At 42.5% G+C, this 25,009-nt stretch overlaps 1 protein-coding gene and 1 long non-coding RNA gene across 3 annotated transcripts; both read right to left on the bottom strand.

Moving 5' to 3' along the window:
• LOC129410711 (uncharacterized) lies at positions 1 to 1,197 on the bottom strand. Of its 2 annotated transcripts, none has more exons than XR_008633000.1 (2): positions 1,172 to 1,197; positions 1 to 833 (listed from the first exon to the last, which is right to left on the bottom strand). It is a non-coding gene; the product is annotated as an uncharacterized LOC129410711 (long non-coding RNA). The 2 variants fall into 2 exon arrangements; XR_008633001.1 differs by lacking the exon at positions 1,172 to 1,197 and adding an exon at positions 1,102 to 1,122.
• A 3,703-nt stretch (positions 1,198 to 4,900) lies between these two features.
• On the bottom strand, positions 4,901 to 24,682 carry gpr137 (G protein-coupled receptor 137). The gene is made up of 10 exons (XM_055159566.1): positions 24,299 to 24,682; positions 20,051 to 20,122; positions 14,478 to 14,749; positions 14,307 to 14,390; positions 12,127 to 12,176; positions 10,535 to 10,766; positions 8,345 to 8,491; positions 8,119 to 8,244; positions 6,240 to 6,364; positions 4,901 to 5,673 (listed from the first exon to the last, which is right to left on the bottom strand). Exons 2-10 carry the CDS (start codon positions 20,070 to 20,072, stop codon positions 5,574 to 5,576), a joined length of 1,158 nt encoding a protein of 385 aa, XP_055015541.1. The 5' UTR covers positions 20,073 to 20,122; positions 24,299 to 24,682; the 3' UTR covers positions 4,901 to 5,573.
• Between the last annotated feature and the right edge of the window lie 327 nt (positions 24,683 to 25,009).

Genomic DNA, 25,009 nt, shown 5'->3' with positions numbered 1-25,009 from the left:
TATTTTACTCATTCAATTTTATTAAAAATTTTAATAAATGAAGAGAAGTGGAAGAACAAATATTTAGAAAAATATCTTTGGTTTTGTAAAAATATTTTTAGGAATGTGAAACTTTAGACAAGTTTGGAGATAAAATGAAATAAATTAAAGTTTTATACAGGAAAAAAAAAAAAACAGTTTGTGATCAGAAATGAAAACCTCCAAATATTTAAACATTTACAGACTAAATGAAAAAATATAAGTCCTGGTTTAGTCCTGGTTTAGTTCTGGTTTCGTCCTGGTTTAGTTCTGGTTTAGTCTTAAAATGCGTCCCTTTAGTTTCTAAAGACTAAACAAACAGACAAAAAAATGAATAAATAAAAGACAAAAATAAAATATATAACATCATTTAAGAACTGAGTTGAAAATCATTTGTTTGGTTGATTTTTCTTTTTTTTTTTTTAATAAGTGGAACGTTTGTGATCAGAGCTGTAAACAAAAACCTTGTCTTGTTCCCAAAAACACAAAAAAACAACAAAACAACTCAACAAATCAGTACAAACTTTTAACAAAATAAGTTACACAAACAGTTCAATCCCGAGTTTTCCCCTCACACTTTTGCGTTTGTTTTTTTTTTTTTGTTTTTGTTTGTTTGAGTGACTCTTTATTCTTGATTATTCGTCGGTCTAAAGCTCCAAACGCTCTGATCCACCCTGTGACATCATGAAGTGGTTCGTTTTATAAATGAACAGCTCCTTTTATCTTTAAGTTCAAGTCCTGGTTTAGTCCTGGTTTGGTCCAGTTTTAGTCCTAGTTTAGACCTGGTTTAGTCCTGGTTTAGTCCAGTTTTAGACCTGGTTTTAGTTTTAGTTCAGTCCAGTAGTCCTTTAGACTGTTTAGTCCTGGTTTAGTTTTTAGTCCTGGTTTAGTCCAGTTTTAGTCCTGGTTTAGTCAGTTTTAGTCCTGGTTTAGTAGTCCAGTTTTAGACCTGTTTAGTCCAGTTTTAGTCCTGGTTTAGTCCAGTTTTAGTCCAGTTTTAGACTGGTTTTAGTCCTTGGTTTAGTCCAGTTTTAGTCCTGGTTTAGTCCAGTTTTAGTCCTGTTTTAGTTCCAGTTTTTAGACCTGGTTTAGTCCAGTTTTAGTAGTCTGTTTAGTCCAGTTTTTAGACCTGTTTAGTCCAGTTTTAGTTTACCTGGTTTAGTCCAGTTTTAGTCCTGGTTTAGTCCTGTTTTTAGTCCTGGTTTAGAGTCCTGTTTTAGTCCTGTTTTAGTCCTGGTTTAGGTTTTAGTCCTGGTTTAGTTTTTAGACCTGGTTTATCCAGTCCAGTCGTTTTCCAGTTTTTAGTTGGTTTTCCTGGTTTAGACCTGGTTCAGTCCTGTTTTAGTCCTAATTCAGTCCTGGTTTAGTCCAGTTTTAGACCAGGTTTAGTCCTGGTTTATTTCTGTTTTACCAGAACTAAAACTGAACTAAACCAGGACTAAACACAACGGAGCACTTCCTGTACCACCACATGACATCACAAAGTGGAACAGAGCGTTTGTTTGTTTGTTTGTTTGTTTGTTTTTTTTCCAGTTTAAATGTTCAGAGTTCGTGAGTTAAACGAGTGAATGAAACAAAACAAAACAAAAAAAACTCCAGGTCTGAGTTTGTGACGAGGAAACGACGTCAGATCAGAGAAAATCACAAAAACAGAAAAATAAAAATACAGAATTTCACAAAATACTCGACACAAACGCTTCAGTTCTCGTATTTTCGTTTCCCTTTCGATTTTTAAGGTGCTGGTTCAAAAACTGTGGCAGGTTTTTGGTGTAAAAGTGACGCGGCCGAGGATTCGGAAAAGAAAAAAAATGTTAGAAAGAGTCAAATTTTTGCAGCAACATAAAAATTTAAACATCGTGTTTTTGGTTCAGTGTTTGAAAGTCAAGAATCTGTGTCGTTGGTTCAGTCGTTTTTCAAAATAAAACCAAAAATAAGAAACTGGAAAAAAAAAAAAAAAAAAAGATGATTTTTCTTCATTATTTGTCTCCGAAATCAAAATGAAAAAAAAAAAAAAACAGATAATGATTTGATTTTCTCAGTTTTTTATTTTAGGTTTAAATGAAAAATGGAAAAAAAAAAATGGATAACGGACTGAACCAGGACTGAGACTGGGACCAGACCGGGACTTAGACTGGGACAAAAAAATAGTTTATCCCTGGTTTAGTCCTGGTTTAGTCCCGGTTTAGTCCCGGTTCAGTCCCGGTTTAATCCCGGTTCAGTCCTGGTTCAGTCCTGGTTTAGTCCTGGTTCAGTCCCGGTTTAGTCCTGGTTCTGTCCTGGTTCAGTCCTGGTTTAGTCCCGGTTCAGTCCTGGTTCAGTCCTGGTTCAGTCCTGGTTTAGTCCTGGTTTAGTCCTGGTTCAGTCCGTTATCCGTTTTTTTGTTGTTGTTTTTTTTTTTCATTTAAACACAAAATTGAAAACTGAAAAAAATCAAATCATTATCAGTTTTTTTTTTCATTTTGGTTTGGGAGACAAATAATGAAGAATATAGTTGTTGTTGTTGTTGTTTTTTTTTTTTTTTTTCGTTTTCTTATTTTTGGTTTTATTTTGAAAAACTAATGACTGACAGGTGGATCTCCTCCAGCAGGAGGGTCGTCGGGTCGATTCTCGTCTCTGTGCAAAACTGAAGTAAAAGAAAAAAACTAAAACAGTAAAAATTGTGCAGTGGTGAAACAGTTTCTCAGAGGTTCAGGGTTTTGTTCAGTCCCCGGGCAAAAAAAACCTCACAGCAACAAGTGGAGTGTTAAAATCAACTCTCACAGAGTCAAACTGAACATGTTCTCAGAGTTTCTATGAGTCCAGTCTGTTCTAGAGTTAATTTAACATTTTTGGAAATATTCATGAAGTAAAACTGGACCAAAGTTCCTGTTTAACCCTTAAAGTCTCCGTCACAAACAGGTCCCACGAGTCACGGATCATTTTAGTCAAGTCCTCACGAGTGACAAGACAAGACTCCAGCTCAACCTGTGTGTCGCTCGTTCATTCGTTTTTCAATATAAAACCAAAAATAAGAAAATGAAAAAACAACAGTTTTCTTCATTATTTGTCTCCAAAACCAAAATAAAAAAACAGATGAGATTCGTTTTTTCAGTTTTTGTGTTTAAATGAAAAATGGAAAAAAATGGATCACGACCATTTCCCGTTGACGTGACTTCAGTGACTGAGATGCCAGAATTTTGCACCTGGTACAGACTGAACCAGGACTGATCCAGGTCCGGGACCAGACCAGGACCAGACCGGGACCAGACCAGGATTGAGAGCAGGACCAGTGGTCTGAGCAGTTCCTCTGTGCTCTGGTTCCGTGTGGGGAAAGTGAGATGTTCTGTGGACTCCAGGTCTGGACGAGCGGCTCTGGTCCTCCACACTCAAGAACCACGACTGGTTCTGAGGTGGAGCAGCGTCTGGACAGAAGCGTGAGTCCAGGTTGGTTGGTTTTATTGTTTTGACCATTCGTCGTCCATTTGGTTCTTTCCCGGGTAAAGTTCTTCTCAGGTCGAGGCTCCTGACTTCACTCCCCGCTCCAGCTCCTCTGAGCCCGACAGAACCACAGCTGCTCCCGCTGGTTGGAATAGTCCGTTTGGACCTGCTGTCCGTTTGGACCTGCTGTCCGTTTGGACCTGCTGTCCGTTTGGTGCGCACCAACTACTGTTTGTGTGAAAGCACCCTGAGACCGACCGGGACCAGACCGGGACCAGACCGGAGATCACGGTCTCTGGTCTGGTCCATCAGTCACGGTCCATCAGAGCCCAAGGCAGGACCGGAACTCAAAGCTGAAGCTCAGACCCTGCGGAGGCTCAGAGTCAAAGCTCAGAGTCAAAGCTCAGAGTCAAAGCTCTGGTCCCGCTCTAGTCCCGCTCTGGTCCCGCTCTGGTCCCGCTCTGGTCCCGGTCCCGCTCTGGTCCGGACCTGGTCAGTCCCTCTGTACGCGGTGCAAAAGTCCAGCATCACAGTCACTGAAGTCACATAAACTGGACACGGCCATTTTTTTATTTTTTCATTTAAACACAAAATCAAAAACTGAAAAAACAAATCATTATCCGTTTTTTCATTTTGGTTTTGGAGACAAATAATGAAGAAAACTGTTGTTTTTTCGTTTTCTTATTTTTGGTTTTATATTGAAAAACTATTGACACACAGATTCAGTGGGTAAACGAACGCTGAGTCTCTACGGAGGAAATGTTCCTGCACATTTTTCCTGCGGGCGGCAGCTCGGAACAAACACCTACCTCACACTGACAAGAAGTACAGGTCAAGCACTCGTCACACAGGTGTGTCGTACACACACACACACACACACAGACACACACACACACATACACACACACAGACACACACACACACACACACACAGACACACACACACACACACACACACACACACACACACACACACACACACACACACACACACACACACATACACACACGAGTCGTAGCAGACGAACTGTACACACCGAGTTTTCACCGACGAGACGCCGCCCAAAGAGAAGTGTTTTATTTTTACACTTTATTTGAGTTAATTTAAGATGAAATTATTAACAAAACTGGTTCAAACTGGTCTCACGGGAGTTTGAAGTGGAGGGAGGGAGGAGCCAAATTAACACTAGAGGAAGTTGAATTAACATTAATGGAAGTTGAATTAACATTAATGGAAGTTGAATTAACACTAGAGGAAGTTGAATTAACAAATTACATAGAGGAAGTTGAATTAACTAGAGGAAGTTGAATTAACTCTAGAGGAAGTTGAATTAACTCTAGAGGAAGTGAATTAACTCTGAAATTAAAGTTGAATTAACTAGAGGAAGTTGAATTAACTCTAGAGGAAGTTGAATTAACAGAGGAAGTTGAATTAACACTAGAAGGAAGTTGAATTAACACTAGAGGAAGTTGAATTAACACTCTAGAGGAAGTTGAATTAACTCTAGAGGAAGTTGAATTAACTCTAGAGGAAGTTGAATTAACACTAGAGGAAGTTGAATTAACATTAATGGAAGTTGAATTAACACTAGAGGAAGTTGAATTAACACTAAAGGAAGTTGAATTAACACTAGAGGAAGTTGAATTAACACTAAAGGAAGTTGAATTAACACTAGAGGAAGTGTTAAATCAACACTTCACAACACAGTGGAACTTCAACCACATCAACTCTGGAAAATAACCCTAAACTCCAACCCCGTGTTTAACTTTCAAATAGTTAAAAATAACACTTTCTGAGTTAAAAACAACTCTGAGATATTTTAACACTCCAGTTTTTGCTGCGCTCGACGCCCCCACCGTTCACTCCAGAGACCGGAGTTTGCGGCGGGAGGGCATCTGGTGTAAAAAAAAAAAAAAAAAAAAAAAACTTGTCAGATTTCTCAAAATTGTGCAACATTTTAAGAGATTTGAGTAAAACTGTTCCGTTTGTTTCGGAAAATAGAAAAAAACTAAAAAACGCTGGTAAATACGGTAACTTGGTCAGTATCCTCTGGTCTAGCACCCCGCAGTAGCAGTAGCAGTAGTAGTAGCAGTAGCAGTAGTAGTAGTAGTAGTAGTAGTAGTATTTCCTGAGTACTTCATGTATTCTGTGGCGTGGAGTAGAGCGAGTGGTGCTGGTCGTTTTGGTCGGAGCGCTGCGCGGCGAAAAGAAGCGGCGTCGTCTCCGAGCCGAACCAACTGAAAAACACAAAAACACAGAAACAAGAAAGATTAAAGCCGCACCGTGGAACTTTCCCGTCTCCATGGACACGCGACAGCTTTTCCTGAAATGTCCCGCAGTGCGAGAGTAAACGGGCGGAGTGTCTCCGTGGAGACGAAGCCACCGGACTGAAAGAACAGATTCAGACCTGGTTTAGTCCTGGTTTAGTCCTGTTTTAGTCCTGGTTTAGTCCTGGTTTTAGTCCTGGTTTAGACCTGGTTTAGTCCTGTTTTAGTCCTGGTTTAGACCTGGTTTAATGGTTTAGTCCTGGTTTAGTCCTGGTTTAGTCCTGGTTTAGTCCTGGTTTAGACCTGGTTTAGTCCTGGTTTAAACCTGGTTTAGACCTGGTTTAGGCCTGGTTTAGTCCTGGTTTAGTCCTGGTTTAGACCTGGTTTAGACCTGGTTTAGTCCTGGTTTCGTCCTGGTTTAGTCCTGGTTTAGTCTGGGTTTAGTCCTGGTTTAGACCTGGTTTAGTCCTGGTTTTAGTCCTGGTTTAGACCTGGTTTAGTCCTGGTTTAGACCTGGTTTAGTCCTGGTTTAGTACCTGGCCTGTAGAGACTGTTGGGAGTTGGTTCTGGTCCAGGGCAGTGGTGCGTCTTCGTCTCCGGCCTGAGGATCATCGAAGAAATACGGCCGAGGAAGAGGAGACGTGTTTATCACCACGGCTCTCTGAGAGAGAGAGAAGAAGAAGAAGAAGAAGAAGAAGAAGAAGAAGAGAAGAAGAAGAAGAAGAAGAAGAAGAAGAAGAAGAAGAAGAAGAAGAAGAAGAAGAAGAAGAAGAAGAAGAAGAAGAAGAGAGAAGAGAGAAGAAGAAGAAGAGAGAAGAAGAAGAAGAAGAAGAAGAAGAAGAAGAAGAAGAAAGAAGAAGAAGAAGAAGAAGAGAGAAAGAAGAAGAAGAAGAAGAAGAAGAAGAGAGAAGAAGAAGAAGAGAGAGAAGAAGAGGAGAGAAGAAGAGGAGAGAAGACATGAGTTTTGTGTTTCGTGTTTGTTTTTCGTGTTTTGTTTTTGTGTTTCATGTTCCATTGTCCGTGTTCCTTGTTCCATGTTTTGTGTTTGTGTTTCGTGTTTGCATTTAGTGTTTGCGTCTTTTTTGTTTCGTGTTTGTGTCTCATGTTTCTGTTCGTGATTTGTTTCGTGTTTTTGTTTGTGTTTTGTTTTTATTTTTGTGTTTCGTGTTTTTTTTGTTTTGTTTTTATTTTTGTGTTTCGTGTTTTTGTTCATGTTTTGTTTTGTGTCTGTGTTTCATGTTTTTTTTGTGTGTTTCATGTTTGTGTTTCGTGTTTTTGTTCGTTTTTTGTATTTCGTGTTTTTGTTCATGTTTGTGTTTCATGTTTTTTTTGTGTGTTTCATGTTTGTGTTTCGTGTTTTTGTTCGTTTTTTGTGTTTCGTGTTTTTGTTCATGTTTGCGTTTCATGTTTTTTTTGTGTGTGTGTTTCATGTTTGTGTCTTGTGTTTCTGTTCGTGTTTTGTTTCGTGTTTTGTTTTTATTTTTGTGTTTCGTGTTTTTGTTCGTGTTTTGTTTTGTGTTTGTGTTTCATGTTTTTTTGTGTCTGTTTCGTGTTTGTGTTTTGTTCGTGTTTTGTTTTCATTTTTGTGTTTGTGTTTTGTGTTTTTGTTTGTTTTTTTTGTTTGTTTTTGTGTTTCGTGTTTGTGTATTGTTTTTGTGTTTTGTGTTTCATGTTTGCGTTTAGTGTCTTGTTTTGTTTTTGTGTTGTTTCATGTTTCGTGTTTATGTTTCGTGTTTTGTTTTTGTGTTGTTTTGTGTTTATGTTTCGTGTTCATGTTTCGTGTTTATGTTTCGTGTTTATGTTTCGTGTTTTATTTTTGTGTTGTTTTGTGTTTGTGTTTCATATTTGTGTTTCATGTTTCATATTGTGTGTTTTGTTTTTGTGTTGTTTCGTGTTTATGTTTCATGTTTCGTGTTTTTGTTCGTGTTTTGTTTTGTTTGTGTTTATGTTTTTCGTGTTTTTATGTTTTTGTGTTTTGTTTTTTTGTGTTGTTTCGTGTTTATGTTTCGTGTTTGTTTCATGTTTTGTGTTTTATTTTTGTGTTGTTTTGTGTTTGTGTTTCGTGTTTGTGTTTCATGTTTCATATTGTGTGTTTTGTTTTTGTGTTGTTTCATGTTTATGTTTCATGTTTGTTTTGTTGTTTGTGTTTTGTGTTGTTTCGTGTTTATGTTTCATGTTTATGTTTCATGTTTCATGTTTTTGTTGTTTTGTGTTGTTTCGTGTTTATGTTTCGTGTTTATGTTTCATGTTTCATGTTTTGTGTTTTGTTTTTGTGTTGTTTCGTGTTTATGTTTCATGTTTATGTTTCATGTGTTTCATGTTTATGTTTCATGTTTCATGTTTATGTTTCATGTTTCGTGTTTATGTTTCGTGTTTCGTGTTTAGTCTTTCATGTACACGTGCAGTACCGCTGACCTCCTGCGGGGGGCGGCGTATCCTGAAGATGAGCATGAGCAGACTCATGGGCAAAAGTTCCCAGATGAAGAGAATCGCCCCGAACGCCAAAAACTCCCGATCCCCCAGCTCCCTCTGCAGGTCAGCCTGAGAATAACACCACACAATCACACTACTGCAAATACTACTGCAAATACTACTACTACTACTACTACTACTACTACTACTACTACTAATCCTGTGTGACCTGGTCGGAGACGTTGTACCAGTCGAAGTTGAAGTCCTCCACTCGGCTGCTCCTCAGGCTCAGGGCGGTGAGGTTATAACACGCCCTGCTGGTGAAGAGGAGAATCACAGCTGCACCCAGAGCCGCCGTCCGACACACACTCGTGCCCTGAGGAGACACACACACACACACACACACACGACACACAACACACACACACACGACAAACACACACACACACACACACACACACACACACACACACACAACACACATGAGAAACACACAGGTGGAGGTACGGGCTGGTGCAGTGAGAGTAGGGAGGGATAGAGGTAGTAGAGAGTAGGGTAGGAGGTAGGGGGTAGGAGGTAGGAGATAGGGGGTAGAGAGTAGGAGGTAGGGAGTAGGGGGTAGGGGGAAGGAAGAAGGGGGTAGGGGTAGGGAGTAGGAAGTAGAAGGTAGGTAGGAAGTAGGGAGTAGGAGATAGGGAGTAGGGTGTAGGGAGTAGGGGGTAGGGGATAGGGTGTAGGAGATAGGGGGTAGGGAGTAGGAAGTAGTGGGTAGGGAGTAAGAGGTAGGGAGTAGGGTGTAGGGAGTAGGGTGTAGGGTGTAGGGTGTAGGGAGTAGGGGGTAGGAGGTAGGGGATAGGGTGTAGGAGATAGGGAGTAGAGAGCAGGGAGTAGGGTGTAGGGGGTATTGGGTAGGGAGTAGGGTGTAGGAGATAGGGTCTAGGGAGTAGGAGGTAGGGAGTAAGAGGTAGAGAGTAGGGGTAGAGAGGTAGGTAGGGAGTAGGGGGTAGGGAGTAAGGGAGTAGAGCAAGTAGGAGAGTAGGGGAGGAGTAGGAGGCAGGGAGTATGAAGTAGGAGATAGAAGGTAGAATGTAGGGAGTAGTAGGAGGTAGGGTTTGGTGCAGTGCAAGTAGGAGGTAGGGGGTACAAAGTAGGAGGTAGGGAGTAGGAGGTAGGTAGTAAGGGGTAGGGTGTAGGAGATAGGGAGTAAGGGGTAGGAAGTAGGGGTAGGAAGTAGGGGGTAGGGAGTAAGGGGTAGGAGGTAGGGAGTAGGAGGTAGGAGGCAGGGAGTAGGAGGTAGACGGTAGGGAGTAGGAGGTAGGAAGTACAGGGTAGGGTGTAGGCGGTAGGAGTTAGGAGTTAGGAGGTAGGAGTCGTACCTTGCTGAGGAGGTAGGGTCTGGTGCAGTGCGAGTAGGAGGTAGGAGTTAGGAGTTAGGAGGTAGGAGTCATACCTTGCTGAGGAGGTAGGGCCTGGTGCAGTGCGAGTAGGAGGTAGGAGGTAGGAGTTAGGATGTAGGACACATACCTTGCTGAGGAGGTAGGGCCTGGTGCAGTGCGAGTAGGAGGTAGGAGTTAGGATGTAGGACACATACCTTGCTGAGGAGGTAGGGCCTGGTGCAGTGCGAGTAGGAGGTAGGAGTTAGGAGTTAGGAGGTAGGAACATTAGCTGAGGAGGTAGGGCTGGTGCAGTGCGAGTAGGAGTAGGAGGTAGGAGTTAGGAGGTAGACACATACCTTGCTGAGGAGGTAGGGCCTGGTGCAGTGCGAGTAGGAGGTAGGAGTTAGGATGTAGGACACATACCTTGCTGAGGAGGTAGGGCCTGGTGCAGTGCGAGTAGGAGGTAGGAGTTAGGAGTTAGGATGTAGGACACATACCTTGCTGAGGAGGTAGGGCCTGGTGCAGTGCGAGTAGGAGGTAGGAGTTAGGAGTTAGGAGGTAGGACACATACCTTGCTGAGGAGGTAGGGCCTGGTGCAGTGCGAGTAGGAGGTAGGAGTTAGGAGTTAGGAGGTAGGACACATACCTTGCTGAGGAGGTAGGGCCTGGTGCAGTGCGAGTAGGAGGTAGGAGTTAGGAGTTAGGAGTAGGACACATACCTTGCTGAGGAGGTAGGGCCTGGTGCAGTGCGAGTAGGAGGTAGGAGGTAGGAGTTAGGAGGTAGGACACATACCTTGCTGAGGAGGTAGGGCCTGGTGCAGTGCGGAGGTAAGGAGTTAGGATGTAGGACACATACCTTGCTGAGGAGGTAGGGCCTGGTGCAGTGCGAGTAGGAGGTAGGAGTTAGGAGTAGGACACATACCTTGCTGAGGTAGAGTGCGAGTAGGAGTAGGAGTAGGAGAGGAGTAGACACATACCTTGCTGAGGAGGTAGGGCCTGGTGCAGTGCGAGTAGGAGGTAGGAGTTAGGATGTAGGACACATACCTTGCTGAGGAGGTAGGGCCTGGTGCAGTGCGAGTGCCGCGTCAGCAGCATCAGGACGGACGACAGGATGACGGCGTTGACGATGAACAGGCCGTCGTTGATCAGGACCCGGACCAGGACCAGAGTCCAGGTCTGAGGACTGGACCCGTCTCGGTCCTCGAGCGTCGCACACACCACGTTCACGCAGAAGAAGACGAGGCAGAGGAGCCAGAAGAACCAGCGCATCAGACACCTGCAGACACCACCAGAAGAAGAAGAAGAAGAAGAAGAAGAAGAAGAAGAAGAAGAAGAAGAAGAAGAAGAAGAGTTCATCTGATTTATTGATTTTATTTTTACAGATAAACACACGACGAGGCAAAAAATCTGTGTCGTTCGTTCGTTTTTTTTCAAAATAAAACCAAAAATAAGAAATGATTTTCTGATTTTGTGTTTAAATGAAAAATGGAAAAAACAGATAACGACAGTTTCTCGTTTACGTGACTCTCGTGACTGCGATGCCGAACTTTTGCACCGTGTACGGACTGAACCAGGACCAGGACCAGGACAGAGCGGGACCAGAGCGGGACCAGACCGGGACCAGAGCGGGACCAGAGCGGGACCAGACCGGGACCAGACCGGGACCAGAGTACTAGACCGGACTCCGAGCTTTGACTCCGAGCCTGCGCGGGGTTCGAGCCTCAGCTTCGAGCTCCGGCCCTGCTGTGGGCTCTGAGCCTCTGGTCTGGGTCTAGTCTTGGACTCAGTCTTGGTCTCGGTCTCAGTCTCGGTCTTGGTCTCGGTCTCAGTCTCAGTCTCGGTCTGGTCCCGGTCTGGTTCCAGTCTGGTCTCTGGTCTCGGTCTCAGTCTGGTTCCAGTCTGGTCCCGTCCTTGGTCTGGTCTCGGTCTCAGTCCTGGTCTGGTCCCTGCCTGGTCCTGGTCCTGGTCTCAGTCCCGGTCTGGTCTCCAGTCTGGTCCCAGTCTGGTCTCGGTCTGGTCTCGGACTCAGTCCTGGTCTGGTCCCTGCCTGGTCCTGGTCTGGTCTCGGTCTCAGTCCCGGTCTGGTTCCAGTCTGGTCCCGGTGTGGTCCTGGTCTGGTCTCGGTCTCAGTCCCACTCTGGTCCTGGTCTCAGTCTCAGTCTCGGTCTCTTGTCTGGTCTCAGTCCCGTCTGGTCTCAGTCTGGGTCTTGGTCTCAGTCCTCGGTCTCGGTCTGTCCGGTCTCAGTCCCGGTCTTGTTCCGGTCTCAGTCTCGGTCTCAGTCTCTGGTCTCAGTCTCTGGTCTTGTCTCTGGTCTTGTTCAGTCCCGGTCTCAGTCGTTCTGGTCTCAGTCCCGGTCTTGTTCTGGTCTCAGTCCCGGTCTTGTTCTGGTCTCAGTCCTGGTTTAGTCCTGGTTCAGTTCGTTATCCGTTTTTCCATTTTTCATTAAAACACAAAATCAGAAACTGAAAAAACAAATCTTTATCTGTTTTTTCATTTTGGTTTTGGAGACAAATTATGAAGAAAATACTTTTTTTTTTCATTTTCTTATTTTTGGTTTTATTTTGAAAAACAAACAAATGAACGACACAGATTTAAAAAGTTTCTTTAAGAGGTAAAAACAGAAGCGGCGACTCACAGAGCTCTGGTCACTTCAAAGTGACAAATCTCCCGAACTTTGAGAAGAACCTGAGACAGAAAAACAAAAAAGGGTTAAAACATCTGAGGCGTCCTTCAGCGTCTCTGGGACCAGGTCCAGATCTTGGTCTAGTCTTGGTCTAGTCTCGGTCTATTCTGGTCTAGTTTTGGTCTAGTCTTGGTCTAGTCTTGGTCAGGACCTGAGCTGGAAACTCCGAGCTGAAGGAGGCTGTTCTGTACGTCTGTGTGCACAGCTTTTGACCTGGACTAGACCTGGTTTAGACCTGGTTTAGACCTGGTTTAGACCTGGTTTAGTCCTGGTTTAGACCTGGTTTAGACCTGGTTTAGACCTGGTTTAGTCCTGGTTTAGACCTGGTTTAGACCTGGTTTAGACCTGATATAGTCCTAATTTTAGCCCAAGTTTAGTCCTAATTTAATTCTGGTTTAGACCTGAAATAGACTTGTTTTAGTCCTGGTTTAGCCCAAGTTTAAAGCTGGTTTAGACCTGGTTTAGAACTGATACAGTCCTAATTTTAGTCCTAGTTTAGATCTTGTTTAGTCCTGGTTTAGACCTGATATAGACCTGATATAGTCCTAATTTTAGCCCAAGTTTAGCCTAAGTTTAGTCATGGTTTCGATTTGGTTTAGACCTAGTTTAAACCTGGTTTAGACCTGGTTTGGAACTGATTTAGTCCTAATTTTAGCCCTAGTTTAGATCAGGTTTAGACCTGAAATAGCCTGATATAGTCCTGGTTTAGTCCTGGTTTAGAGCTGGTTTAGTCCTGGTTTAGTTCTGGTTTAATCCTGGTTTAGTTCTGGTTTAATCCTGGTTTAGTTCTGGTTTAATCCTGGTTTAGTTCTCTGGTTTAGTTCTGGTTTAGTCCTGGTTTAGTTCTGGTTTAGTTCCTGGTTTAGTCCTGGTTTAGTTCTGGTTTAGTTCTGGTTTAGTTCTGGTTTAGTCCTGGTTTCTGTCACATGAGCAGGTGACTCGTGTCATGTGTTTTATCATAAATCTTTGTTTCATTTTTGTTTTGAGTTTCTTTTGGCGCTGGTCCAGACTCTGTTTAGTCCAGACTCTGTTCGGTCCAGACTCTGTTCGGTCCAGACTCTGTTCGGTCCAGACTCTGTTTGGTCCAGACTCTGTTTAGTCCAGACTCTGTTGGGTCCAGACTCTGTTCGTCCAGACTCTGTTTAGTCCAGACTCTGTTTAGTCCAGACTCTGTTCGGTCCAGACTCTGTTCGGTCCAGACTCTGTTCGGTCCAGACTCTGTTCAGACTCTGTTCGGTCCAGACTCTGTTTAGTCCAGACTCTGTTCGGTCCAGACTCTGTTCAGTCCAGACTCTGTTTAGTCCAGACTCTGTTTAGTCCAGACTCTGTTTAGTCCAGACTCTGTTCGGTCCAGACTCTGCTCGGTCCAGACTCTGGATCTAGACTCAGACACAGACCGCAGTGCATTTTGGGAAAGTAGGATTCTTTTCTATTTTCAGAACAGAAACTTTTTGAGTTTTTAAATGTGAGTCCAGACCAGACGCCCCTCTGGACCCGGGACAGTCCCTCTGGACCCGGGACAGTCCCTCTGGACCCGGGACAGTCCCTCTGGACCCGGGACAGTCCCAGGTCCGAGTCCGAGTCCGAGTCTGAGTCTCTGTCCCCACAGATTTATACAAAAAACACTGATTTGTCCCAATTTATACAAGAAACGTCCCAGTGTCTCTATTCTGGACCAAACTGATCTAAACCAGGACTAAACCAGGACTGAACCAGGACTGAACCAGGACTGAACCAGGACTAAACCAGGACTAAAACAGGACTAAACCAGGACTAAACCAGGACTGAACCAGGACTAAACAAACCAGGACTAAACCAGGACTAAACCAGGACTGAACCAGGACTAAACCAGGACTAAACCAGGACTGAACCAGGACTAAACCAGGACCAGACCAGGGATTAAACCAGAACTAAACCAGAAACCAGGTCTAAACCAGGACTAAACTAAACCAGGACTAAACCAGGACTAAACCAGGACTAAACCAGGACTAAACCAGGACTAAACCAGGACTAAACCAGGACTAACCAGTAAACCAGGACTGAACCAGACTAAACCTGAACAGGACTGAACCAGGACTAAACCAGGACCAGACCAGGATTAAACCAGAACTAAACCAGGTCTTGAGTGGTACCTGGGTGAAGTAGAGGCTGATGAGGCTGAAAGTGAAGAACTGGAGACAGACGGGGAAACAGTAGAGGAGCCAGTACAGCGCCACCTGCAGGAAACACACACACACACACACACTTTAGCTTTCACCTGTCTCTTTCACCTGTCGTTCTCACCTGTCGTTCGCCCGTCTTACCGGCAGGTGGTTGGCCTGGACGGCGTTCCTGAAGTAGAAGCAGAAGAGCGTGGTGCGGAGCGCGGCCCACAGGAGGCACAGGAACAGGAAGCCGCTCTGGAAGCTCCAGCGTTTGTGTCGCCGCAGCAGGAGGAGCCAGAGCTGCGCGTACGCCCACAGGAAGAGGGCGCCGTAGAGCAGCGCGTACAGCAGCGTGAAGGAGAACTGCACCGACGGCGGCACGGCGGGCGACAGGGGCAGCGGGGACGGCGCCAACGAGGGGCCGGGGGGCGCTGTGGAGGAGGAGTACGGAAGACGAGAGGGGTCACAACAAACGCAAACGCCGCGACAAAACGCAAACGCCGCAACAAATACAAATGCGACGACACAACAAAAAGCCACAACACAACAAAAAAAGCCACGATACACCAAATAAAGCCACAACAAACAAAAAAAAAAAAAAAAGCCACAACAAAAAAAAGCCATATACACCAAATAAAGCCACAACAAACCAAAAAATAAGCCACGATACACCAAAAAAAGCCACAACAAACCAAAAAAAGCCACGATACACCAAAAAAAGCCACAACAATTTTTTTAAAGCCACAATACACCAAAAAAGCCACAAAAACAAAAAAAGCCACGATACACCAAAAAAAGCCACAACAATTTTTTTAAAAGCCACAATACACCAAAAAAGCCACAAAAAAAAAGCCACAATACACCAAAAAAAGCCACAATACACCAAAAAAGCCACAACAAACCAAATAAAAGCCACAATACACCAAAAAAGCCACAATACACCAAATAAAGCCACAACAAACCAAAAAAAAGCCACGATACACCAAAAAAAAGCCACAACAAACAAAAAAAAGCCATGATACACCAAAAAAGCCACAATTTTTATAAAAGCCACAATACACCAAAAAAGCCACAACAAACAAAAAAAAAGCCACAATATACCAAAAAAATCCACAACAAACCCAAAAAAAAGCCACAATACACCAAAAAAAGCCACAACAAACCAAATAAAAGCCACAATACACCAAATAAAAGCCAGAACAAACCAAAAAAAAAGCCACAATACACCAAAAAAAGCCACAACAAACCAAAAAAAAGCCACGATACACAAAAAAAAGCCACAAAGGAAATGAACGGAAATTTTAATGTAAACGCCGCAATACAAACGCCACAACACAAACGCCACAACACAAATTCAAAAGCCACAACACATTCAAAAGTCACAACACATTAAAAAGCCACAACACACCAAAAAGCCGCAACACATTAAAAAGCCACAACACAACAAAAAGCCGCAACACACCAAAAAGCCACAACACATTAAAAAGCCGCAACACATTAAAAAGCCGCAACACATTAAAAAGCCACAACACATTAAAAAAGCTACAACACATTAAAAAGCCACAACACATCAAAAAGCCACAACACATTAAAAAGCCACAACACATCAAAAAGCCACAACACATCAAAAAGCCACAACTCATTAAAAAGCCACAACACAAACGCAAATGCCAGAACACATCAAAAAGCTGCAACACATTAAAAAGCCACAACGGAAGGGACTCTATTTTCCGACGGACCGATCAAGCGGCAAGTGAAGAAGAAGAACTACAACGTGAAAAGTAAAGGAACGGGGAAGTTGGAAACGTAAGTAAAAGTAATTTATTGTTTTATCATTATTTGTTTCACGTTGTAGTTCTTCTTCTTCACTTGCCGCTTGATCGGTCCATCGGAAAATAGAGTCACTTCTGCTTTGGCTTTTTGATGTGTTGTGGCTTTTTAATGTGTTGTGGCTTTTTAATGTGTTGCGGCTATTTGCGTTTGTGTTGTGGCTTTTTTAATGTTGTTCTTTTTGATGTGTTGTGGCTTTTTAATGTGTTGCGTCTTTTTCATGTGTTGTGGCTTTTTAATGTGTTGTGGCATTTGCATTAAAATAGAGTCCCGCGGTCATTTCCGTTGTGGCTTTTTTTGGTTTGTTGTGGCTTTTTGTCGCGCCGTCGCATTTGTATTTGTTGCGGCGTTTGCGTTTGTTGTGACCCCTCTCGGCTTCCGTAGCGGAGGGGCATCAGAACAATCTAGAACCTCTATTCATACTCTTCTGTGAAAAATGTGTAGAAAATGACGTCATTTGAGTTTCTCCTTCATCATGTGAATAAATATGTGACAAATACTGAACTCAAAATGTCCCTTTGATCATATTTGTCACTTCCTGTTCTCTGTCTTTGAGTCATGAGCCTAAAATAAGTTTTCGTGCGTGTGTGTTTTGTTTGTGGAACTAAACCAGGACTGAACCAGGACTAAACCAGGGACTGAACCAGATTTAGTTCATAAATATATGTATGAATTTATTTTAAAATCCTTTTGTCTCCTTCTTTTTGTCGTGTTCTTGGCTCAGAGTCTGAACGCAGTAAATAAATAAACCTTTGTGTTCAATTATACTTCAGTGATCTTTAAAGTGAAAGTATCTGGTGTATTTATTCGTACTGTACATCAGGGGTCCTCAAACTATGGCCCGCGGACCGACTCCGGCCCACAGCCCCTCGTGCCCGATGCCACAAAAAAAAGTTTGGTGATGATCCGAGGTCATTTGAGGTCACAGGGGTCAATTGAAAGGTCACGCCGTTATAAAGGATTTGGCAACTTCTGCGAATTTCTGAATCATCTGTGTCCAAAAATATTCATCCATTAATCATCACAGGAGTCGGGACACAGATCACTGATGAACTGTTCCCACGACGCCTTGACCAGGTCACTGTCTCTGACTGTGTTTGTTTTAAATGACTTTTTGTCAAATTATAACACGTCGACATCTTGTATTTTGTTGATTTTTTTTCAGTTAAAAATAATATTTATATGAAGTATTTATATTTGAATAATTATGACATATTTACATTTGCCAACAAATCTGCAGCTGAATTTTCATCATTTGACAAGATCAAGATCAGAGACAGTCGACGCACACACAGAGTACTGTAGTACTGTACTGAGCTCTGTAGTACTGAGCTCTGTAGTACTGAGCTCTGTAGTACTGAGCTCTGTAGTACTGAGCTCTGTAGTACTGAGCTCTGTAGTACTGAGCTCTGTAGTACTGAGCTCTGTAGTACTGAGCTTCTGTAGTACTGAGTTGTGTAGTACTGAGTTGTGTAGTACTGAAGTTGTGTAGTACTAAGTTGTGTAGTACTGAGTTGTGTAGTACTGAGTTGTGTAGTACTAAGTTGTGTAGTACTGAGTTGTGTAGTACTAAGTTGTGTAGTACTGAGTTCTGTAGTACTGAGTTGTGTAGTACTGAGTTGTTGTAGTCTGAGTACTGTGTAGTACTGAGTACTGTTGTGTAGTTACTGAGTTGTGTAGTACTGAGTTGTTGTAGTACTGAGTTGTGTAGTACTGAGTTGTGTAGTACTGAGTTCTGTAGTACTGAGTTGTGTATAGTTCTGTAGTACTGTAGTACTGAGTACTAAGTTACTACTGTTGTGTAGTACTAAGTTCTGTAGTACTGAGTTGTGTAGTACTGAGTTGTGTAGTACTGAGTTGTGTAGTACTGAGTTGTGTAGTACTGAGTTGTGTAGTACTAAGTTGTGTAGTACTGAGTTGTGTAGTACTGAGTTGTGTAGTACTGAGTTGTGTAGTACTGAGTAGTACTGAGTTGTAGTACTGAAGTTGTGTAGTACTGAGTTGTGTAGTACTGAGTTGTGTAGTACTGAGTTGTGTACTGAGTTGTGTAGTACTGAGTTGTGTAGTAGTTGAGTGTAGTACTAAGTACTGTTGTAGTACTGAGTTGTGTAGTACTGAGTTCTGTAGTACTGAGTTCTGTAGTACTGAGTTCTGTAGTACTGAGTTGTGTAGTACTGAGTTCTGTAGTACTAAGTTGTGTAGTACTGAGTTGTGTAGTACTGAGCTGTGTAGTACTGAGTTGTGTAGTACTAAGTTGTGTAGTACTGAGTTGTTGTAGTACTGAGTTGTGTAGTACTGAGTTGTGTAGTACTGAGTAGTACTGAAGTTGTGTTAGTACTGAGTTGTGTAGTACTAGTTGTGTAGTACTGAGTTAGTTGTGTAGTACTGAGTTGTGTAGTACTGAGTTGTGTAGTACTGAGTTGTGTAGTACTGAGTTGTGTAGTACTGAGTTGTGTAGTACTGAGTTGTGTAGTACTGAGTTGTGTAGTACTGAGTTGTGTAGTACTAAGTTGTGTAGTACTGTTGTAGTACTGAGTTGTGTAGTACTAAGTTGTGTAGTACTGAGTTGTGTAGTACTGAGTTGTGTAGTACTGAGTTGTGTAGTACTGAGTTGTGTAGTACTGAGTTGTGTAGTACTGAGTTGTGTAGTACTGAGTTGTGTAGTACTGAGTTGTGTAGTACTGAGTTGTGTAGTACTGAGTTGTGTAGTACTGAGTTGTGTAGTACTGAGTTGTGTAGTACTAAGTTGTGTAGTACTGAGTTGTGTAGTACTGAGTTGTGTAGTACTGAGTTGTGTAGTACTGAGTTGTGTAGTACTGAGTTGTGTAGTACTGAGGTTTTTTTAAATCTCTAATATTTCCTCCAAATTATGGCATTTAACTTTATAATCTCCATGGCAACAAACAGGAGACGCCACCCGGGCAATTTACAGGTCAGATCCGTGGAGAGGCGACTCCACTCACAGTAAGAATTGATGTTTTTAAAGATATTTTTGATCAATAAAATCACACGTCATCGAATAAATGCGTCTTTGTGCAAGTTTAATACAATATTGTGGAACACCGGGGGCCTGAATGTTCCGCAGTGCACCTTTAACTGCCACCAAGTGTTCATTTCCTGTGTGTTTTTCAGAGCTTTGAACTTTGAACTTTGTTTGTGACGTCGTTTTGTGTTTGTCTCGATTCGGGAAGTGTCCCCCGAGACATAAAACTGTCTCACTGCAGCACCTGACAGCACCTGACGTCACCTGACATCACCTGACATCACCTGACATCACCTGACATCACCTGACATCACCTGACATCACCTGACGTCACCTGACATCACCTGACATCACCTGACACACCTGACATCACCTGACATCACCTGACATCACCTGACGTCACCTGACAGCACCTGACATCACCTGACAGCACCTGACGTCACCTGACATCACCTGACATCACCTGACATCACCTGACAGCACCTGACACCTGACAGCACCTGACGTCACTGACACTGACATGACGTCACCTGACATGACATCACCTGACATCACCTGACATCACCTGACACACCTGACATCACCTGACTGACACCTGACATCACCTGACATCACCTGACATCACCTGACATCACCTGACGTCACCTGACGTCACCTGACATGACGACGTCACCTGACATCACCTGACACACACCTGACATCACCTGACATCACCTGACCACCTGACATCACCTGACGTGACGTCACCTGACGTCACCTGACGTCACCTGACGTCACCTGACGTCACCTGACATCACCTGACGTCACCTGACACACACTGACACACCTGACACACTGACACCTGACACACCTGACGTCACCTGACAGCACCTGACGACACCTGACATCACCTGACATCACCTGACATCACCTGACTCACCTGTGACTGCGACCGCGTCCATGCCGGGGCCTCTACTGCGTCTCCATGGTAACGACAGGACCGCACCTGCACCTGAAACACGACAGATTTGAGATTTGAGTTCAGGCCACAGAAATGAGTTTAGACACGAAAATGTAAAAGTCCATTTCAGAGCCGAGGGACAAACTCTGAGCTCAACACAAACTCTGAAATATAAAATACAAATCAAATTATTATGATTAAAAATCCTCTTTTTTTAAACAAGATCCTGAGATTTTTCCACATTAAAAAGAAGAAATTTATTTTCTATTTCCATGTGTCAATATATCTGTGTCTAAACCAGAACTAAACCAGGACTAAACAGGTCTAAACAGGACTAAACCAGGTCTAAACCAGGACTAACCAGGACTAAACCAGGACTAAACAGGTCTAAACCAGGACTAAACCAGGACTAAACCAGGTCTAAACCAGGACTAAAACCAGGTCTAAACCAGGACTAAACCAGGACTAAACCAGGACTAAACCAGGTTAAACCAGACTAAACCAGGTCTAAACCAGGACTAAACCAGGACTAAACCAGGTCTAAACCAGGACTAAACCAGGTCTAAACCAGGACTAAACCAGGACTAACCAGGTCTAAACCAGGACTAAAACCAGGTCTAAACCAGGACTAAACCAGGACTAAACCAGGTCTAAACCAGGACTAAAACCAGGTCTAAACTAAACCAGGTAAAACCAGGTCTAAACCAGGACTAAACCAGGGCTAAACCAGGACTAAAACCAGGTCTAAACCAGGACTAAAACCAGGACTAAACCAGGTCTAAACCAGCTCAAAACCAGGTCTAAACAGGTCTAAACCAGGACTAAAACCAAGTCTAAACCAGGTCTAAAACCAGGACTAAACCAGGACTAAACCAGGTCTAAACCAGGACTAAACCAGGACTAAAACCAGGTCTAAACCAGGTCTAAACCAGGTCTAAACCAGGTCTAAACCAGGTCTAAACCAGGACTAAACCAGGTCTAAACCAGGACTAAACCAGTTCTAAACCAGCTCAAAACCAGGTCTAAACCAGCTCAAAACCAGGTCTAAATCAGGTCTAAACCAGGTCTAAACCAGGACTAAACCAGGACTAAACCAGGTCTAAACCAGGTCTAAACCAGGTCTAAACCAGGACTAAACCAGTTCTAAACCAGCTCAAAACCAGGTCTAAATCAGGTCTAAACCAGGTCTAAAACAGGACTAAACCAGGTCTAAACCAGAATTAAACCAGGACTAAAACCAGATCTAAACCAGAACTAAAACCAGGACTAAACCAGAACTAAACCAGAACTAAAACCAGATCTAAACCAGAACTAAAACCAGATCTAAACCAGGACAAAACCAGTTCTAAACCAGGACAAAACCAGTTCTAAACCAGGACTAAACCAGGTCTAAACCAGGTCCACGTTCTCTGTGCTTTTATACTCGTTGTAAAAGTCGATTTCTTTCCTGTAAACATGATTTTTATTTTATTTTTTTAAAGAATCGAAAATGAGGCTCCAGTTTCGATATTTGTTTTATTTTGAGTGATTTTTTTTTTTTTAACTTCTTGTCGTTTCCTCCACGTGATTCTCACTCAAGACGAGTCCGGGTAAAAACGGGACAATAACAGGAAACGACGTCGCTCGAGTTTCTGCTGCACTTTGAAACTCGCAGCAACAAACGCAGAAAACTCCAACCACTTTAACGAGGTTTTTAACGAGCGAACTGCGTTTCAGGATCGGTCAGGGTTTTATCGGCCTTGTCAGAGATCAGACCTCGACTAAAAGTAAAAATAAAAATAAACTTTCTTTTACTCTTACTTTTCTGGTCTCGGTTTTGTCGTTTTTTAGTCTCAAAAACTCAAAAACTGGAGTTGTGTTTTCGTTAGTCTTTTAGTCCTGGTTTAGACCTGGTTTAGACCTGGTTCAGTCCTGGTTTAGACCTGGTTCAGTCCTGGTTTAGTCCAGATTAAACCAGGTCTGAATCAGGTCTTTACTGGGTCTAAACCAGGACTAAACCAGGGCCTAAACCAGGACTAAACAAGGTCTAAACCAGGTCTAAACTAGGACTAAACCAGGTCTAAACCAGGACTATTTCAGGACTAAAACCAGGACTAAACCAGGTCTAAAACTAAAGGACTAAACCAGGGTCTAAACCAGGACTAAACCAGGTCTAAACCAGGAACTAAACCAGGACTAAACCAGAACTAAACCAGGATAAACCAGGTCTAAACCAAGGACTATTTCAGGTCTAAACAGGACAAGGTCTAAACCAGATCTAAAACCAGGACTAAACCAGGTCTAAACCAGGTCTAAACTAAACCAGGACTAAACCAGGTCTAAACCAGGACTATTTCAGGTCTAAACCAGGTCTAAACCAGATCTAAAACCAGGTCTAAACCAGGTCTAAACCAGAACTAAACCAGGACTAAACCAGGTCTAAACCAGGTCTAAACCAGGTCTAAACCAGGTCTAAAACCAGGACTATTTCAGGTCTAAACCAGGTCTAAACCAGATCTAAAACCAGGACTAAACCAGGTCTAAACAAACAATCTGATACGGCCACACAAATTAAATCGTCAGTGTCAATATGTTTTAATTTTACAGAAACAGTTTTAATATTCAAAGTTTTTCTGTAGAATTCAAGTTGTTTATTAATAAAAAATATAGATTTTTCTGGGGTCAAAATCCTCCAGCACAACGGGACAGTCCCAGTTTGGTCCTGTGTCTCTGTCCCACTTTTATTCAAGAAATGTCCCAGTGTGTCTATTTTTAATCTGACCTGTTCAGTAAAAAGACTCACACAGCCCAGGTTTTTATAGTTTCAGGTTTTTGTTTTGGTATAAAAAAAATGGAACTATATCAGGACTAAACCAGGTCTAAACCAGAGCTAAACTAGAACTACATCAGGTCTAAACTGGATCTAAACCAGGACTATTTCAGGTCTGAATCGGGTCTTTACTGGGTCTAAACCAGGATTTAACTATGACCAAAAACTGAATGAAACCAGGTCTAAACCAGGTTTAACCTAGGATTATATCAGGTCTTGATCAGGTCTTTTTCAGGTCTAAACTCGGTCTAAACCAGGATTAAACTAGGGCCAAAAATTTAACAATTTCAGGACTAAACCAGGACTAAACCAAGACTAAATCAGGTCTAAAGAAAGTCTAAACCAGGACTAAACCAGGTATAAATCAGGTCTAAACCAAGACTAAACCAGGACTAAACCAGGTCTGAACCAAGACTAAACCAGGACTAAACCAAGTCTAAACTAGGTCTAAATCAGGACTGAACCAGGTCTAAACTAGGTCTAAATCAGGACTGAACCAGGTCTAAATTAGGTCTAAACCAGGACTAAACCAAGACTAAACAAGGTCTAAACCAGGTCTAAACTAGATCTAAACCAGGTCTAAACCAGATCTAAACTAGGATTAAACAAGGTCTAAACCAAGTCCAAAACAGGTCTAAACTAGGTCTAAACCAGGTCTAAACTTGGTCTAAAGAAAGTCTAAAACCAGGAGTAAACCAGATTAAACCAGGTCTAAAACCAAGTCTGAACCAGGTCTAAACCAGCTCCAGGACTTAAACGAGGTCTAAACTAGGTCTAAACCAGGACTTAAACGAGGTCTAAACTAGGTCTAAACCAGGACTTAAACGAGGTCTAAACCAGGTCTAAATCAGATCTAAACCAGGACTAGGTTAATCTCCTTCTAGATATATTTTTTAATGATATTTGTTGCATATTATTGCGAATATGAAACTATTATTTACATTATTTATATTAAATTATTTGACCGATAATTACAGTTTAAACACGAAGTCCGCGTCTGTTCCAGTCACAATATTCAGGACGGAGCTGTACCTGTGTTATGCAACTGTATTTATTCAGGCTGCAGTTCGTTTGCTGCACTAATCTGCTTCATCTGAGCAAATAAAAAAAAATTGATAAATAAAATAAAGATAAAAAAACAGTGTGTACAGAATATTCCGTACAGTCTGCGGTCATAACACTAACATCCGAATCAAAAAGTGAAACTGCACACACCGACAAAACAACCCGGGATTCGACTTAAAATATTATAATTATACAAACTAAATGCAATAAATGAATTTAAAAAAAACGAATTATTATAGAACTGCATTGCGTTTCGAGTCTGGAAATCGTTAAAATCACTTGTTGTTTATAAGTAGTCCATAACAAACTCTGCACTTTTCGCTCTAAAATTAAAATCGTTCATTAAAACTCACCAGAAAATACGTGTCCCGGTTCGGATCTCCGGTATCGTGAGTTTATCGCGTAGTTCGGCGCGTAAAAGTGTGAAAAATGTTGAGTTATTTTGACGTAAACACTCGGCGAGGCGAGCGCTGCCCGATCCGTGCCAACTGTAATCCCTCACTTCCGCATTGTACCCCGTGCGTCTGGTGACGTCAGCGCCGCGTAATGTTTTTTTTTTTTTTTTTTTCAAAGTTTGGAATCAAACGGCCAATCAGCGCGCGCACGTGTAAACCAGGACTAAACCAGGACTAAAACCAGGTCTTAATCAGATCTAAACCAGGACTAAACCAGGTCTTAATCAGATCTAAACCAGGACTAAACCAGGGTCTTAATCAGATCTAAACCAGGACTAAACCAGGTCTTAATCAGATCTAAACCAGGACTAAACCAGAACTAAACCAGGACTAAAACAGGTCTAAAACCAGGTCTAAACCAGACTAAACCAGGTCTAAACCAGGACTAAACTAAACCAGGACTGAACCAGGACTAAACCAGGTCTAAACCAGGACTAAACCAGAACTAAACCAGGACTAAACCAGGTCCAGTAAAACCAGGTCTAAACCAGGTCTAAAACCAGGTCTAAACCAGGACTAAAACCAGTCTAGGACTAACCAGGTCTAAACCAGGTCTAAAACCAGGAAACCAGGAACTAAACCAGGTCTAAACCAGGTCTAAATCAGATC

The sequence above is a fragment of the Boleophthalmus pectinirostris genome, unplaced genomic scaffold (genome assembly GCF_026225935.1).
Source record: "Boleophthalmus pectinirostris isolate CB_2022bp ecotype Guang Dong unplaced genomic scaffold, ASM2622593v1 HiC_scaffold_23, whole genome shotgun sequence".
NCBI lineage: Eukaryota > Metazoa > Chordata > Actinopteri > Gobiiformes > Gobiidae > Boleophthalmus > Boleophthalmus pectinirostris.
Note: the sequence above shows the minus strand (reverse complement) of the source record. Positions and strands in the feature narration are given on the sequence as shown.

Coding starts and splice junctions, on each gene's coding strand:
- gpr137 (XM_055159566.1), bottom strand. CDS start 20,072: ATGGACGCGGTCGCAGTCACAG. Junction 10,767..12,126: donor TTTGAAGTGACCAGAGCTCT/GTGAGTCGCCGC, acceptor TGGTGTCTGCAG/GTGTCTGATGCGCTGGTTCT. Junction 8,245..8,344: donor GGTACAACGTCTCCGACCAG/GTCACACAGGAT, acceptor TGTTATTCTCAG/GCTGACCTGCAGAGGGAGCT.